Source organism: Gavialis gangeticus, unplaced genomic scaffold, assembly GCF_001723915.1.
Source record: "Gavialis gangeticus isolate Ggan-Ray unplaced genomic scaffold, GavGan_comp1, whole genome shotgun sequence".
Classification (NCBI taxonomy): Eukaryota; Metazoa; Chordata; order Crocodylia; family Gavialidae; genus Gavialis; species Gavialis gangeticus.
The window spans coordinates 31,096,338-31,113,687 of record NW_017729030.1 but is presented as its reverse complement, the minus strand read 5'-3'; the positions used below and the strand labels follow the sequence as shown (position 1 = coordinate 31,113,687).

The 17,350-nt window shown below is 43.0% G+C and overlaps 1 protein-coding gene across 2 annotated transcripts in view; it reads right to left on the bottom strand.

Moving 5' to 3' along the window:
- ANXA5 (annexin A5) overlaps nucleotides 1-17,350 on the bottom strand; it is a 32,739-nt gene that overhangs the window by 10,673 nt on the left and 4,716 nt on the right. Inside the window, exons 1-7 of one of the 2 annotated variants that reach the window (XM_019522076.1) lie at nucleotides 16,169-16,190; nucleotides 10,647-10,731; nucleotides 9,086-9,180; nucleotides 6,862-6,975; nucleotides 4,504-4,594; nucleotides 2,351-2,430; nucleotides 1,220-1,276 (exon numbers count right to left, since the gene is read on the bottom strand). In XM_019522076.1, the coding sequence (XP_019377621.1) occupies nucleotides 1,220-1,276; nucleotides 2,351-2,430; nucleotides 4,504-4,594; nucleotides 6,862-6,975; nucleotides 9,086-9,180; nucleotides 10,647-10,731; nucleotides 16,169-16,174 (528 nt within the window). In that variant the 5' untranslated portion in view covers nucleotides 16,175-16,190. Of the gene's footprint in view, nucleotides 1-1,219; nucleotides 1,277-2,350; nucleotides 2,431-4,503; nucleotides 4,595-6,861; nucleotides 6,976-9,085; nucleotides 9,181-10,646; nucleotides 10,732-16,168; nucleotides 16,191-17,350 lie in introns of those variants that run through there. The other variant, XM_019522075.1, reaches the window with a different exon arrangement.

Sequence of the window (17,350 nt, the reverse complement as noted above, 5' to 3'; positions counted from 1 at the left end):
TTCACATGCCAGCATCACCTCAATTACAGACCCAGATAAATCTGTGTACTTGAGCCTGGTGCTTTGCTCCTTGCTTTAACTATGTAAATCCATTTAGAGATAAAACCTAGCAACAGCTTTGGCAGACAGGAAAACAATTACTTGATTAACATCCAGTGTCTGGTTTCTATAGAGCTGATTTTGAAATATAATAGGAGGGTGAAGTCTTCTGGATTTGCAAAGTTCTCCTAGGAGGTGGCAACAGAAAATGGACAAACATTTTGTCAGTACCTTTGCTAATCTTGAATCTCTGGCAGAAGTATATTTTACTCATCTTGTACTTCACATTCATTACTCGTTTTCTTTTCTGACTAATCTAAATATACATTAATCTGCTTAAGAAGATTTTTAGCCCAGCACTGAAACAGCCGAAGTGCAACACACTTTTAAAGAGCTCTGTAATCCAAATGCTGAAATTCAAACATGTTCTATAATAACAAAAACAGTCTGATCTACCAGATGTTACTATTTAAATTGTTACTTTGCTCCTACTCCTCCTTTTCCTGTTTGAAGTACTAGCCCAGCCATGGAAAATACCATTCAGCTGCAGCAGTATCCAGCTCTGTGGAACACTTGGCACAGTCACGTCTGCAGCTGTAGTGCTGGGACTGCCATATGGTGAAAATAAAGCAGCATAATTTGGCCACTTTCTCTTTTTAGAACTCCACCTTTGAGACAGCTCTAAGTGAATAATGCAAATATTGCATCATCCACTATTTCACAAGGGCCACATCAGTCTTCTATGTAGAAATGGGCTTGAATCAGGACTTTACTGAATGAAATGAAATGCCTCCAAACTTTGCAAAGTAGTCACCTGAGCATCCACAAGGTTAAACATCCATTCTTTGTAAATACTCCCTTCACTGTCCTATTGTAGGCATCTAATTTTATAATCAGCAACATGGTAAATATACATTAGTTCTCTTATGCAGATTAATATATATTTAGATTAGTCAGAAAAGAAAACAAGTAAGAAATGTGAAAACTTGGATACTTAAAATCTAAATATTTGGCTTTCACCACTTCTATTTGCACATCTTTTGCTATAGAAGAGCAGCTAAATGTACTTCCACAACAATTAGTTTTCACATCTGGGCCCCACTTGTGCAACCCCGTTTTTCTTTTATATTAAGTAGTAAGATTTCCCACCAAAATAGGGTAGGAAAAGATGTTCACTTACCTGAGCATCTTGCTCAACTAGACCTTCATCAATTCTGCCATCAGGATCTCTATTGGCCTAAAAAGAATCCAAGGCAAAAAGAACAAGAAAGACACCTCAGGGTTTACATTGACACTTTAGCCCAAAACAAAACAATCCAACACATTTAACATAAGAGTCAGAGATGAGACGATCAACAATCAGCCTTATTTCTCTTCCCACAGCAAGAACACAGACCACATGATGAATTAAGTATTCTCTCTTCCAAATACCAGCAAAGTATGCATCAAGAATGCTACTATTCAACAGCTTTTCAAGTACCCCATTATAAACGGAGAGTCTGACCTTTCATAGGGCATAACAGTGAAGAACTGAATGCTGAGACAGAGGAACCATAACTTCCAATAGACCCAGAGGGTCAATCTTGAGCCTTGATGCACCTCTTTGAGCAACTTAGATACCCAGGATGGATAAGAGGAAGTTACAAGTGCTTTATCAGTCTCTAAGGACCTTAAAAAATAACTGAGATGGGATCTTTGAAAAACAGATTTATATTCTGAATTACAGCTTTCCCTTACTTTATGTGGGCTCTGTATGTATGAATTCGCTCTTATGCAATGACCTTTTTTATACCAAAAATTCATTATATGTGAGGTAAATTCACTCTTATGCAATTGGTGTGGTAGAAGCCCAGTCAGCTGCTTTGTGCACTGTGGGAGTGACGTGCACCAAAACATAGGCTCCTGTGTGGATCTATGCTCCTCGCTCGTTGCCTGCAACACATGTTTCTGTAGTTGCCATTCCCTTTATGGTAACATTCACCACTACCCTGTGCTTGTGTGTACTGTTTGCAGTTGGTCAGTACCAAAATTGTCTTGTAAAAGTGGTAGACATGTGTCTGGGGGTGAGTATAGTCACGGTCTTGGAATGTATCCCTATTTGTTACATTGTAAAGTGGGTTCCCCTTATGTGACTTTGAGCTATGCGCCATTTTCCAGGAATGCATATACAGCATAAAGCAAGGAAAACCCCTACTTCAGTATTGATTAAGGCTAACCCCAACTTCTGCAGTCTAGCGTGACCGTCTATTATGCACATGATCCTGTAAACACATGCAAGTGCCCACATGTGCACACACACACACACACTTACCTGAAGGAGGACTACCAGCATCCTCTGATAAAAACCAGATGTTTCTCCTGTGATCTTATCTTCTAAGTCAGACTCATATTCTGTAAGAGATCAATATATGCCCATCACATTACACAGCTTTTCAGGCCTTTGTAAGGGAAAGAAACAGCTTCTTCACTGGTCCTTTCAAGGTGGGCCTGCATCCTATTCCCCATTACTTATAACTGCAAAACCCAGTGGCATTTGCAAAGATGACAGAAGATAGAATCTCCAGCCTTGAGTCAACTTAAAGGTGCAACTAAAAGTCACAAGTCAGACCCAGGCTCAATCTCCATTTCCAGCATCAGGCTGAAATGATTTCAGGAATCTGACTACATACACCTTATTAATTCTGCTGGATGTTGTCAACTCCACAGCTATAACCCCTTACAGTGATCTCCACTGTGTTCTTGCATTTATATTTCCTGTGCTAAGGAGAGAGAGAAGTGGCACCTGCGTGCCTGCTACCAATTGTTAAAGACTAATCAACAAAGACACTTTCATGGACATGGAGGAACAGACTTCCACCTTCAGCTTCCTCTGTGCAAAAATGAAGTTTATTTTCTACCTATGGGGACTTTTACCATCTTTAATTTTCCCTGATCCTGACGAAGGGAGAGTGTGCCCAAAAGCTTGCAGAAAAATATAATTCTTTGTGATTTCTTAGTTGGCCTCATAAAAGGTATCATCTCTGAACCAAGAGTTCTAGAGTTTTGCATCAACAAATAAAGGCATATTACCATAGAGAACAATAGCATAGCTTCAAGACAGAAAAAATCCCTCCTGCAGAAAGAAGAGTGGAAAATACCAGAGAGACAGAGAAAGAAGCATGAATTAAAGCCTTTAAAAACCGAGAGGCTGCAAAGATCAAGGACAGAGGTAAACAGGCATGCTGTGCGAGCAACTGGGAAAAAAAACTTGACTGCCACACCAACCAAGGACAAAGAGAAGTCTAAGCTGCATAACATGGAAGGGACCTGAAAGGGCAAAAGGCAGTCTGCAAAGAATGCTTCAGAAGAGCGAGGGAATTGAGTCTGAATAGCATGCAGACGCGTCATTCTTCTGCCAATGGGGTAGAGTGCTGGGAAGTGTACATTAAGGGAAGCTCTGGTAGGTGGGGTTCAGCACCAGTCTTGTGGCTAATGGCAGCTGAACCATGAAACTCCTCTATCAAGAAAAGTTATGAGACGGAGACGCTCAATCTTTTTTTTAGACTCAAAGTACCCTTCTCCACAATTTTTCTGCATTCAGTGACACTGCTTGAAGACCACTGATCTTGACATTCCACAGAAGGTGTTTTCATAACACAGCCTTTCACACAAACCCAGTCAGCATCTGCACCACTGAGGAATTGTGTTTGGATCTAATTAACCCTATTAAGCTTCTGCTAATGGGGTCAGAGGCTGTAAGAATGCTTCCTCATGGTATAGTAAGCTGTTGTTTACCAAATTGCTAAAAAGCAATTAGGAATGTTTCCCATCACTTAGAGCCATCTAAAGAGTAGCACTTCGGAGATAAATCTATGAAATTATTTACTACCTTGAAATGCATGGGCCTAGTCTGGAAAAGCTTATGCACCTGGGTGCCCTTCTATTAGGAGGAAATGCACAGCAGTCAGGGGGGCTTTAAGTATTATTTTCTGAGTACTGCTAAGGAAACTTAACTGCCAGGATGCTACAAGAAACCTTCAAGGGGACCACTTCTGCTACAGCCATAAACCTGCCTGCACACCTTCATTTCCAGGAAATGTGCCCTGAGCCAGACTAAGAACTTAACACAGTCGGGACCAGACTGTCCTGTTGAAACTCCTTTCCAGCAAAAGAAAAAAATAGCTAAAAATTGAACTGCTTATTATTAACTGTTACCGTACACTGTGTGGTACCAATTTCCTTCTTCCTCATTGCTGAAATCCCTCCAGCCTCTTATTCTTCTGAATCAAACCAAGCAGGGGAAAAAGCAAGTGGATTCCAAAAATAATGAAAAATACAGAACAAGACTAACTACTAGACATGTCCTTTTTTGCACACCCATCCTTATTTCTTCCCTCAACTCTCACTTACACAGTAAATAGACATTAAACATATCTAAAGAGAGATTAAAGGAAGACATAGACTGTGACCTTTACCGAACTTTACCTTCTTGATAAACTTGTTTTATACTCCGTAGCTCTGCAGGTGTCCTGGAGGCAAGAATTTCAGTCAACACGTTTTCATTAGTTCCTGCTCCCTACAGTAAGAGCATAAATAGAGAGCAATTGATAAAGCAATCAAGAGAAGTGATTACTGAAGAAATAATTCTAACTGCAAGTATGTCTTGTAAACTCACAAGGGAAGGGGTAGCACAGCTTTCTTCTTATTGGTTTTGTATTTCTCTATTCAGAAATAAGGTTTAAATTTTTACTTACTGATCCAAATTCAAAGTACAATAAAGGTAACAGGAATATAGTTATGACTTCTACCGACTCTAAATGAAGCCCTCAGGGCTCAAGCAAACCACACCTATATTTCACTATATATGCAACAAAAATTGGTAAATGCATTTGGAAAAGTGGATCAATAGTTCCTGAACTGATTCCTTGGTGGGTCCCTTATCTTATAGAAGCTGACTAAGATACTACATGCATGTACACAGTCAGCCAGGAGCACAGTTACCCTATTTAAACTGTACTGCATTTATAACCAACCTTTTATTCACACCATGAACACATATTTTTAAAAATGAAATTGCTAACTCAGACACCGAAGTAATCTACTGTAATTATAATATGAACAATACTCATTTTCCACCCTGCAAAAGCAAAATTTATAAGTCAAGCCAACATATAATTTCCACATACCTGGTTTTGCCTTGCCTACAGGGGGGTACAGAATGAATACTAATTACACAGCAAAAGAACTAGTCAGTAAAACCACTGGCTTCACCTTGCTCCATAACATATTTGTATTTATTTAACTTTAATTCCACTGAAGAGAAAAAAAAATCCTCTTGGTTTTATTATCAATTCCTCCCTCCTACAACCCTCAGTTCTGGCAATTTTCCTGGGCTTTCCATCTCAGCAAGAGGTGGCCTCTTATCAGTCAGGCTTGTACTTGTTTCTGATAGATAAGTTACAAAAAATACCAGACTCCAAAGTCAGTATTTGGCTAAGTCACTATGCTCAGTGGGGGGCAGACTCCTGATCATCAGTTTATATCACTAACTAGAGACTGTGTCACCAAAGGTCTTTGGAGTTTACACATAAATGTCACTTGGCCAGGCACTAGATGTTACCATGTCAAGTTCAACGTTTTCTAGTTTAATCAGCAGATTCTGCAAACAATTCAGGGATATCCACTTTCAACCATCCAACCTTCAGAGCTAATGATGTTAGGAAGCTCTGGAAATAGTGATTAGAAAAAGAAATCTGGTCACACATGCCTGAATTTACGGACTGTAAGAAGAGAGGCATTAGCTTCCTAATTTACTCATCAGACTGGCTTTCCCTAAAATGGGAGAAATTAATTCTTCCATACATACTGATATTACATACCTCTAGGCATAGACACCAAGTAAGTAAGACCTCCTTTTAATTTTTATCTATATCACCAGTTTACAAGTGCAGGCCACCCAGGAACCCACCAATTTCCGAACTGGTCCTCTAGCCCTGGCTGGTCTGCAGAACTAATTCTGTCACAACAGTAAAACACTGCTGTCTTCAGGAGACAAGGCTGTTCACTAATACCCAGGTCAGGATTCTTTTAAACATTTCAAGAGGCAACATAATCTCCAGCTTTGTGTAACTGCTTCATCTCTCTCCTGTAAATTCATCCACAATCAGATTTATGGGAGTATTAAAAATGGGGCTAGAGAAGTAGCTTATGGAGCCAAATCAGGCCAAACAGACTGGCTCGAAGAGATCAGTTTAGATCTCCACCAAGAGATAGGAAGTGGGCAACAAGTACCAAACAGTGGGATAAGACTAAAATATCAATTTCTCCCTCAGCTCCTGGTTTCTTATTGGTGCACAACAGTCTGCGTAGCCTCAGCTTCTATCAACAATTTAAGTTTGAGAACCACTGCACTAAGTGATAGCAACTGTCCACAACAACGTCAAGATCCACACACACATCTGGGGAGCTCATATTTCCTAGTATACGTGCATTACAAGGGGATGCATGTCAAGCATTGAACTAAGCACCAGAGCAAGCACTAGTTTAATAAATCACTGAAATTAAATACTACTGAACAGGACAACTCTCAGAGTACACACATCCAATTCCTTTGAAAATATTGACATGTTTTTGAGTCTTGATTTCTAGTCTGGCTGAATTATTTAAGCGAGTATTAAGCTATTAAGTAATAAAATTAAAGTTACAGACATGAGTAAATCAGTATGACGTTCATTATTAACATTAATATGAAATCTTCAATATAAAAATAGAAAAGTAGGATCTTTCTTAAAGTAATAAAATTGTAACAACAAATATTTCCATTTTCCCCCCAAATCAGTCTACCTTAATAGCATGTTTCAGTTCATAGGGATCAAAAAGCCGTGTCGGTTTCATCAAAGACACCATCAGCTTTTCAAACTTCCCAGTCAGCTCTGATTTCAGGTCACCTACAAGGTCCTAACCAGCAAAAGAAATTATACTACAATGAATGAGGAAGGTAATTCTAGCAAAGGTTGTTTAAGCATGCATACTATCACAATGATAAGACACTGTTAAAAATGTTCCTGTTAAGTATTTTTAATATAGCTTATATATACATAATATAGCCTATAAATTAAAAATACACATTTTGGTGAACTTTGAAGAGTAAAATGATTATTTTAAAGGAAATCAGGATACTAACAGAATAAAAGTTTATGCATGCTATTACAATACTTTAAGTAGTACTAGTAGATTAGCATAATGGCTAGCAACTTTAGCATTTTTTAAATTTTTTAGGAACTCACGTTGAAGGGAGGAAGACAGGAGAATTTTTTGATTTTTAAAGGGAATGAGAGAGAGAGAAAAAAAGAGAAAACCTTATCCTTTATCCACTGACTCTACTTGTTATTTGAAACAGAGTTCAGTCAGGCAAACTTTTAAAAGGATCCAGCAGTCCAAGAATAAGGAGGAATTGTGTTGGTCTTAAACACACTTCTGATCCATGTACCACAGGGGTGGGCAAAATACGGCCTGTGGGCCAAGTCTGGCCTGCAAGGCCATTCTATCTGGCCCGCGGGGCCCCTAAAAAAATGTAGAAAATTAATATTTCTCTGCTGTTAGTTCTTGTCAAAAATGAACCAAGGGGAAGCTGGTGGGCTCCCACAACAGCGGGGCCAGCCCCCCAGCCAGAAGCCCCAGCCGCAGTTTCTGAGCTGGGAGCATGTGGCTGCCACAGCACGGGAAGCTTAGATAAGTGGGGGTGGGGGGACCCTTGGCAAGGAAAGAGCGCGGGGGGGAAGCAGCCCCTCCCCGCCCATGCCTGGTGCCCCGCGCCACAGCTGCTTGCAGTCCGCGTGGGGCTGCCTGTGCCCACTCTGGACAGGCCCCCATGCTCAGCTTTTCCCTGGGCTCCTACCTGGCACAGAGAAAAACAGCTCCTCACCTGCCCCATGGCCAGCGCCCTACACTGCAGGCGCTTGCAGCCCATGTGGGGCTGTCTGGAGCAGGCACAGGCAGCCCCAGGCCGGCTGCAAGCGGCTGCAGCGTGGGGTGCTGGGCATGGGGTGGGGAGGGACTGCTTTCTTCCCCCTGCACTCAGCACCACCTTATAACCTGGCCTCAGTGCCAGGCTGGCAGTGTGGGGGGGTTACAAGCTGGTGTTGAGCATGGGGAAAAGTGGCCCCTCGCCCGCCCCATGGCCAGCGCCCCATGCTGCAGTCACCTGCAGTCTGCATGAGGCTGTCTGTACCTGCTCCAGACAGCCCCACATGGGCTGCAAGTGCCTGCAGCAGGGAGAGCCAGCCATGGGGCAGGCAAGGGGCCACTTTTCCCCAGCTCAGCACCAGCTTCCCTGCTGGCAAGCACGGGGGTTGGGGCTGAGCACTGCAGGGCAGCAGGAGCACGGGGCCCACATCAGTGTCCTGGGGCCAGTGCCAGTGGGGCCCAGAGCAGGGTGGCAGGACTGCAGGGTCCCAGCCGGCAGGGGCTCTGTGGAGCCGGTCCAGCTCCCCACTCCCTGCTGGTGCAGGCCAGCCCAGCTCCACAGACCCTTGCCAGGATGTTCCACCCAAAACAAATTGCCTGCCCCGATCTACCAGTACACTTGGCTGCATTCTCCAATTTGTAATACTGGATACATACATGAAGCTACAGACATCACCACAAAAGAACATTCTTCTCCCAAGTGATCACTTTATCTGCAAGACCTAGAATTATCTGTGACAACAAAACACTTGTAAATTCTTTCCATATCAGGAATGGGGTCAGTCCTTGAAGCACACAAAGTGTGATAAGAACTTGAAGAAGTCATTGAACTCGATCAGCAGATTTTCCTGGAGCAGTATATAGGAAAGGAGAACATAATATCTGTACCATCACCTAAATAGAATATTCTACACTTATTAATGATGAAAGGTTGTTCTAAAATGAAAGAAGACAGCAGAATAGAAAAGTCCCATCAAATGCATATTTTATAAAAGAGTAATCACGGAACATGCAAATATGCTTTGTAATTTAAAGTTATCATCACAGGTAATGGTATAACATTGCATTCAGTTGACTTAAGGTATATTCTTCTTCCTCTTACCCTGCCAAATAAGGTTTTAAAAGCAGCTGCTATTTCTTGGCGTTGGGCATTGCTTCTGCTTGTAAGGATCTTCAGGATAGTCTCTTCATCGGTACCTGAAGTTATATGAAGTAATTATAGGACAGTTTTTATAACTGTTTTAACAAAACAATAACAGCATAAACTTTGAAAGGAGCAAACATTTAAAAAGAGCAATTAAGTCAAAGGTATAAAAAGCAGAAGAGTTTAAATAGTACGTTCCTGAAAATGTCATTATACCTTGAGGTGGTAATGTTGGAGTGATGCTGTAGCTGTGATGGTTAAGGAAACTTGTGACAGAAGCAAGGATTTTTCAGGGTGATATCTTTTATTGGATAAACTGTACAGTTGGGAGAGATTTTAGACAAGATTTCAGACACAAGGGGTGCATTAACATGTGCTATAAACACGAAGAAATAAACTTCAGTGCAGTTCACACTGAAGTCAGCTGCTGGAGGGGGGAGTGGGCAGCATTTACATGTGCACCTGGAATCATAGCACTGAGCCAGAGCAGAGTAGCCCTGGGTTGGCACAGGGCCCAGGGATTCAGCCCCAGGCAGCAGAAGGGCTGGCTGGGGCATGAGGGTGCTACAATGTGGGGCTAAAAGGCAGAGTAAATAACTCTGCCATAAAATAGTTCTGTCCCAAACAGTATTATCCTATGGTGGATTTAATTACTGCACCATAACACTGGCACACATGTAGACAGTGATGCTTTACTGAGCTAATTAGTCAGCTTCACAGTAAAGCACACATGTAGATGCACTCACTGCATCTTTCTTCAGCTCTGTGACTAGCTGTCACAGAAGGGTGACAAAACACCCTGACCTGATGAATGGCATGTTGTACTGGAAAGCTTGTTTAAAATCTCTCCCAACTACACAGCCTGTCCAAAAAATTATCCTTGCCTCCCATATTATGGTTTGAGCCATCCCACTGAAGCCAGCATCTCCACTGCAAGAATAAAAGGGATGGAGTTGTAACATGCAGTCCTCAATCAGGACACCACAATATGACAGGCAGCAGGCTCACTCCTGCTGCCAGCTTCACAGAAATAGAATAGCAGCTGCAGTGGATGCAAGCATCTGCCTATATGGGGAATATACTGAAAAAAGTAAGCAAGGGTGTGAATTTTCAGCACAGGCTTTCAAAATGGAGTGAGCTACTTTATACTTACAGTGCACTAAGAGTGACCACATGAGGAGCTAGAGAGGAAAAGTGTGCATGCTGTAAAAAATTACACTAGTCTACCCTATTGCACATCAGAAGGTGAAAGCCTCTTTTGTTCTCTTTGTGCTGGGTCAAGAATAAACTGCCTTGGAAGTATCAGAGCCAGAACTGAACTAAAGCAAACACAGAATCTCAGGGTCACAGTATCGTAATTCCATAGCATGAGAAAACAAAAATCTTATCTTCATTTGCTCATGCAAATCATCAATCCACAGACGTTGCACTATGTCAAGAAAGGGCACCTATGAGCCTCAAACCTAGCTATATAGAACAGATAGATAGCTCAGCCTCAGCTTTAATAAGTTACTCTTACCCATTCCTTTCATTGCCTTACGAAGAGCTTCTGCATCAGCTCTGGCATCAAAACCAGAGAAGTCCTTCACTGTGCCTCTTGCGTACTAAAAAGGAAAAAGCCACAGAATAGCAGACATCAGTATATTTTATTAGTTAATTACATATGACTACATATCAGGGTCCAAGTTAGATCTTGATCTCAGATCATAAACCACTAACTCTCAACTATGGTACAGGGATACCCTGAAGTGCCAAAAGACCCTTTGAGGGTGATGTAAGAAGTATGAGGAGGTAAGTATGGTGTGAAGAGATAAGCAGAAAAAGGCAGATTCAGATATGACAGGATAAGCAGATAAGGACAGGCTCAGGTTTTCCCTGCCTAGCTGCTCCCCCAACCCCACTACCTGTCTCTTCTGTGAGGATGTAAGCCCTGTAATAAATTAATTACTTTTTTCAATAGGTGCCACTCACTTCCTTTACATAAAGGGTAGTTTGCAGGACTTGCACCTTACATATTAGAACCTGAATGCAATGTAATAATCTGGCACCTGTAACTAACCAGCTCCTTTGAGATTTCACATATATAACATGCCCTAGCAAAAAGTTACACAGAAAGTCCCAAGCCAGACTTGTGAAGCTTTGGAAGAATAAAGACATTCTGGTTGCTCCACGCTACAGTTTCCTTTCACAAATGCAATACAGTAAACTCTACAATGGCTTCCAATTTTACTTCTTTCCTTCTTTGGCATTAACACCTTTTTACTAGTGACTCAAGTGAGTTTCCTCAGGGGTGATTCACAATTAACTATAAGTTACAACATAATAAGAAAGTCAGTGTGTGCATATGCACACATGCACATTTCCATCATTTTTTTATTGCAAATCCTCTTTTAGAATTGAATAGACAACTGTATTAGTCACCCTTTGGCAAAAGTTAGGAGTTGCTTATAGCCAACAAGGACTTTTAAACATTGCAGACTTGAGCCCTGTTGTACTAAGTACTGAAACACAAGCAAACAGACAAAATTGCTGCCTCCAGGAGTTTACAAGGGATGAGAGAAGGATTTAGGATAGAGTATTTTTTACATAAAATTAAATTTTTTACCTTCCCATTACCCAAGTTTAGCTATCATTTCTTGCCAATTTTTTTGTAGTCACCACAGCAGAGGGGCAACAATCAGCACAATAAATTGGTTTGTAAGGCACAACATTAAAGAAACTGTAAAGACATTTATTGAGAATGACATTGGATTACTTTGCAAACAATGTAGCCCTGGAGCTTCTGTGGCAAAGTTCTGTCTTTAGGGGTACAATTCTGAATTGCTCAATGCTATTTGTTACAAGTCGAGGGTAGCAATTGCGCACACAGAGTTAAGTCAGGCAGAAGCAAAAGGAGAAAACAGAACTGACATATGAGCAGTAGCCAGAGTCACTCTACTACATAACAGTGATCTCTCTCAAGTCACATGTGGCTTTTGCCCCAAGGGAGCACAGCCAAGTCTCACTAATCGATATCACCTTACACCCTGGGCATGGACATACACAGGTGGAATACCTGACAAAGGAGAAAGGGAGCTGCTGCTGTTACTCTGGAGCAAGCAGCAACTGTTACTGTAACTGTTACCCTGCACGAACCTGTAGCAATATCAATGTAACAGAACCACTTCAAGCCAGCTTCATCTGTGGTCAAAGTTAAAACTGTTCTGCACCAATATAGCTATAGCTGAGGGTGTCAAACTTGAGCCCCACATCAGGTGAACTTAGACTGTGGGGCTCCTTGCAGGCTGGTTACAGACCAGAGCATGGGATGCCTCCAGTGGCAGCAGTAGCTCCAGCTTCCTCTTGGCGCACGCAGTGATGACATGGGGCACATGGCAGTGGTGGCAGCAGAGCCCCATGTCAGAGCTAAAGCTGTTGCTGCTAACACACACTGCATGCTGGGGCAACAGTTCAGTTCAGCATGGAGTATACAGCAGCTCCGGCACCAGCTCTGGCTCCAGAACAGAGCTCAGGGCAGAGAAGCAGGACTAAGGAGCTGGTGCCACAGCAGTGGCAAAGTGCAGAGTAGCCATGTCAGCCCTCACTTGCCCTCCTGCCATTAACTGCCATGTTCACAGGAGCTTGGGCACTAATTCTGCAGCAGGTCACTGTCCCCAGCGCCTCCCACTATGCCCCCAGCTTTCAGTGGCCAGACAGTAGGTAGCCTGGTAGGCCAGATACCGCAGCTCCACAGGCTAAACCTGTTTGACGTCCCTGCTATAAGATCACATACAGTAGCAGCTACAGTGTCTTAGAGGCAGCTTCCCCACCCCTTGGGAAGCTGTCCGATCCCTCAGTTTGTCCATACCCCTTTGAGAAGTGTGGAGGTACAAGAAACAAATGTTACCAGTAGTATATCAGCACATTCAGCATGATCAGAATCACTTGGCCTAAAAGCAGGAATAAGACAGGACATTTCTAGTAGATTTCTTCAAATCAGAGCATACTTGAAGAATGAGATAATCCTCTGGAAGCATTTTATTTTTCCATAACAAGAAAGCTTTTAGGACAACGCTTAAGTATTACAACATGCATTCACAGTCTTTCTCCCAACTGCTAGGGGCTGTTGGAGAGAGTTCTGCCTGATGATACTGCAAACAGAATTCGACCTGGGTAAAAGAGAACACCTCTATCAGGCCCGCCTCCTCTTTGCTAATTTATAGTCATTCAAGAGAATAGTCTAGTTTAGTTTCAGGTAACTTACATCAGGAATGTGCAACTTCTAGGCACCCAGAGGCTGCACATTGACCAGGCAAGTGGACACCCTCCTCCCTGCGCTGCGCTGCACTGCTTACCCAACACAGAAGAAGTAGCCTGACTCCCCCCCACCAAAGCCAACAGACAGGGCTAGGAGATGCTCCCCTGAGCTGCTTTGCAAGTGATTGAAACTATTAACTGTTTGGGTTTCACTTAACAGGTTTTCTCTAATGTTGTGTGTTTATTGCCCTCCCCTCGCCCCCTTCTGCTGTAATAAAGCCTCCTTCAGCTGAATGTGACTGGTGAGTGGAGGAGTTTGTTCATGTTGGAACACCCAGTTAAAATGTATTTTCTCAGGTTTCTGGGTAGGAACTTGAGTCAGATTTACAGTCAGTGTTAAAGCCCTAAATCTGAACCCAGTTATCATTACTGCCAGCCAAGACCTGGCAGAAGTGTTACATTTACACATAAGCATCACTAGAAAATATTATTTAGAGGGGGAGGGGGGCTGGGTGGTGTGGAGAGTGCCTGCCTGACATGGCCCTTCCCTCCCAAAAGGCCATTCTGGGGCCAGCATGTGCTGGTGCTGTGTGTGCAGCGGCAGAGGAATGCATGCCAGGAGTGCCGAGTACAGTGCTACAACAGCAATGGAACTGGAGCTAGTGTCACTGGCCCAGTTTGGGTGGGCTAAGCCCTGTTAGTCCCGGCTTTCCACCACCTATGCATTTATGTTATATAAAATTTATGTCAGTAAAAAACATTTTCTTGGGTTGGCAATCCTACACTCAAGTACTGGTCTAAGGGGATGTTTACATACTGCAAGCCAGACGTGTGATTACAATTCATGTGTTCATATTCAAGGTAGTTTTGTTACCAGTAGCATTACAAGTGTAGGCCTCAGCCACCCAGGAACCTAGGCTGGTTTATGCCACCTGGGCTGCTACTAGGGGCACATCAATAGAGATTTTCTGGACCGATACTGATAGCTGATTTTTAAGGAGGCATATCAGCCAATACTGATCTGATTTCCGATACACAGCCCAGCAAGCAGTGTCCAGCTGGTAAGTCTGTTGTGGTGGAAGGGGAAGGGAAAGGGAAGTGGCATGGGGGGCACAGATTGAGGCCCCTGCAGTGAGGGAGTGGAGCAGGGGCAAGGCTTGGGGCAGGTGCTACCCAGCTGGGGTGGGGCATGGGACAGAGCCACAGTTTGTCCAGGGGGCATGGCTCCTGCCACTGCACACACCCCAGGAGTGCATGGGGATGGTGCCCCCCAGATCTGCATGTGGGGTTGGGCAGGGCAGGCTGGAGCCAGGGGCTGCACCAGGCTCTTCCCAGTGGGGGCTAGGACGGGCTGTGCTCAGGGTAGGCAGCAGTGGTGCTGGGAAGGGGGGTAGGCATGACTACAGTGAATTTTGAGGTGGCTGCAGCCCACCACATAGCCCCTCCAAGCTCTGAGCACAGCCTGGCCTAGCCCCCACTGGGAAGAGCCCCGGCTCCAGCCCACAGTGGCAGCCGCCCCGCCCCATGCAGATCCAGGGGCACATAGCCCTCCATGCTCTCCTGGGGTGTACACAGCAGTGGGAGCCACCACCCTTCTATGTGCCCCCCAAACAAGCCACAGCCCTGTCCCATGCCCTACCCCAGCCCTACTCCCTCCCTCACTGCAGGGGCCTTGAACTTCCCCACCACAGCCCTTTCCTTCTCTCTCTCCGTCCACCACAACAGACTTATCAGCTGGATGCAGCTCTCCAAAGCTGCCGGCTGCACTCCTGACCCTGTGCATGCTGTGGTTGTGAGCATGCATGGGGCATTTCTTGGCCACCTTATCGGCTGCATCAGGCAAAAAAAACACAAATTCCAATATAGTCAATTTTCTTTACAGTATATCGGTGCCGATCCAATATCGGACTGATGTATTGGTGCACCTCTAGCTGCTACAGACTGACTACTGCAGGCACCTAAGACAACTAGTTTAGAGCTACTTCAGCTACATCTACACCTGCTAAGTTCACAACTGGAGACTGCTGTGTAGGCATATAGGTATTTGCTGTACTTAACACATTTTCTAGCAACGGCGCAAGCTGAAGCAGAATAGGCCAAACATCCAGACTGAGAATAAGTGCCTTTTATTTCTCAGAGTGTGCATCTAAACAAGATGTTTACTGAGCAGTTGCTCGTTACTAGCAGCCATGCTGGGATGCTAGGGCACAGTAACATCAGTTACTGAGCAGTCATTAATACCTGGTTATGCAAGTACTAAATGACTGCGCAGTAACAACTGCATGGTGGGTCTCTCGTGTAGACACACCCAGAAGTGACTATTTTCACTACTGAGAGGCTCTAAATGGAAATACATTCAGTCCTCTTCAATTGGAGAGGTGATGGCCACTGACACAAAACTTCAAAGGCTGACTACACTGAGGTAACTTTACAGTCACTGAGGATCTGTTCTTAAGGAATTCCTTGTGTTGGGAGGGTTGTTGATTTTTTTTCTGTAGCTCATAAATGACATGATCTGTCTTTAAGTGTATAGAGGGAGGTAAATTAGGAATTCTCAAAACTCTGAACAGATATGGACTGGATTTTCTCAAAGTAAACACTACAGTTCTGTACAAGTGCCAAACAAATCAAGTTCTGACACTATCAGGAGATGATTAAATCAAAGTTTTCATACCAGCAGAGCTGGAAGTTTCTAACAAGCAAGCAAACAGCCTCTTTTTATGTACCTGGTTCATGAATCATACTTTCCAGAAATTAGAATTGAAGTAATGAATTAAAGAAAAGGTAAATATTTAACATGAAAACCTTCATTTCTTTACTTATTCTGCTGGTTGAGAACCAGGTGGGAAGGGGACAGGGGGAATTCCTGGTGTTGGGGGGGTGTTTTTTTTTCTGTAGCTCATAAATGACATGATCTCAGAGGTCTTTGATTACCATGGCAACGTGTCCTGTTACAAATGTAAACAAAATGTGATGTGCTGATATATCACACAAAGCTTTCATTTTGATCACTTGATCTCTCATTATGAGTAGAGCCCAAAGTCCACAGATATCAATGAAATCACAAATGCCATCTGTCCTAGACATAAGTATACCTACACATAAGTACATTTATAAATCCAGAGTGGCTGCTTCCTGAATGATAATCACTCACTTCACAAAAGTATGAAAACACTCCCACAGCTTGACTAGGAACAATATTACATGAGAGTAACACTAAATAAGACTATTCTCCTCCTCTTTCCTGCCATATACATCATCAATTCACTGACTCTTTTGTGAATCAGTGTGTAAACATATAATCACAAATAGTGCATATGCTCCAGGAATGGTTTGCTGTTAATAGACAGCAAATTCCATTTACTCTACAGAGACAGACAAAACCATCAAAAAGGAAAAGTGGAACAATGTAATTTCAGTATATGTGGATTATTTATGTTTAAATTGTACAGACACAACCCAAAATAAAAACATTACTTCTGCAAACTCCTTTTGTTCCTTCTATATTAGCAAATTTGTAAGTCAAAACTGGAAAAGATTTCATTGTGAGAGGTACAGAAAGAAGAAACCATGTCTGTGAACAAGAGTTTTGTAGCTTTAGACGTTTCTAATATTAAACTTTCCCCAACAGGCCCAACTGCCTAGTCATTTGCTATCATGTGACCACATATCCTGGCAACATATACAGAAAGTTAACAATAGGGTCACTGAACTAGACTTTTAATTTATGTAAAGAAACAGACAAACAAAGAATTCATGTCATCAAATTCCAAAGATTTCTACGACAGGTAAATACTAAGTGCATGTTATTAATGGCATGGATATCCTTGCCTGGATTCTAACTTTCTATGGGCATGTACAGAAGTGCAGACAGCTTTTTCAGGAGGCGCTCTATGACACTTTATACAAAGCACCATGGATTAGAGTGTCACTGAACCCAACAGGCATTTGTCTGGTGGGGGGGTGGGGAGGGAGGGTGGGAGCCTG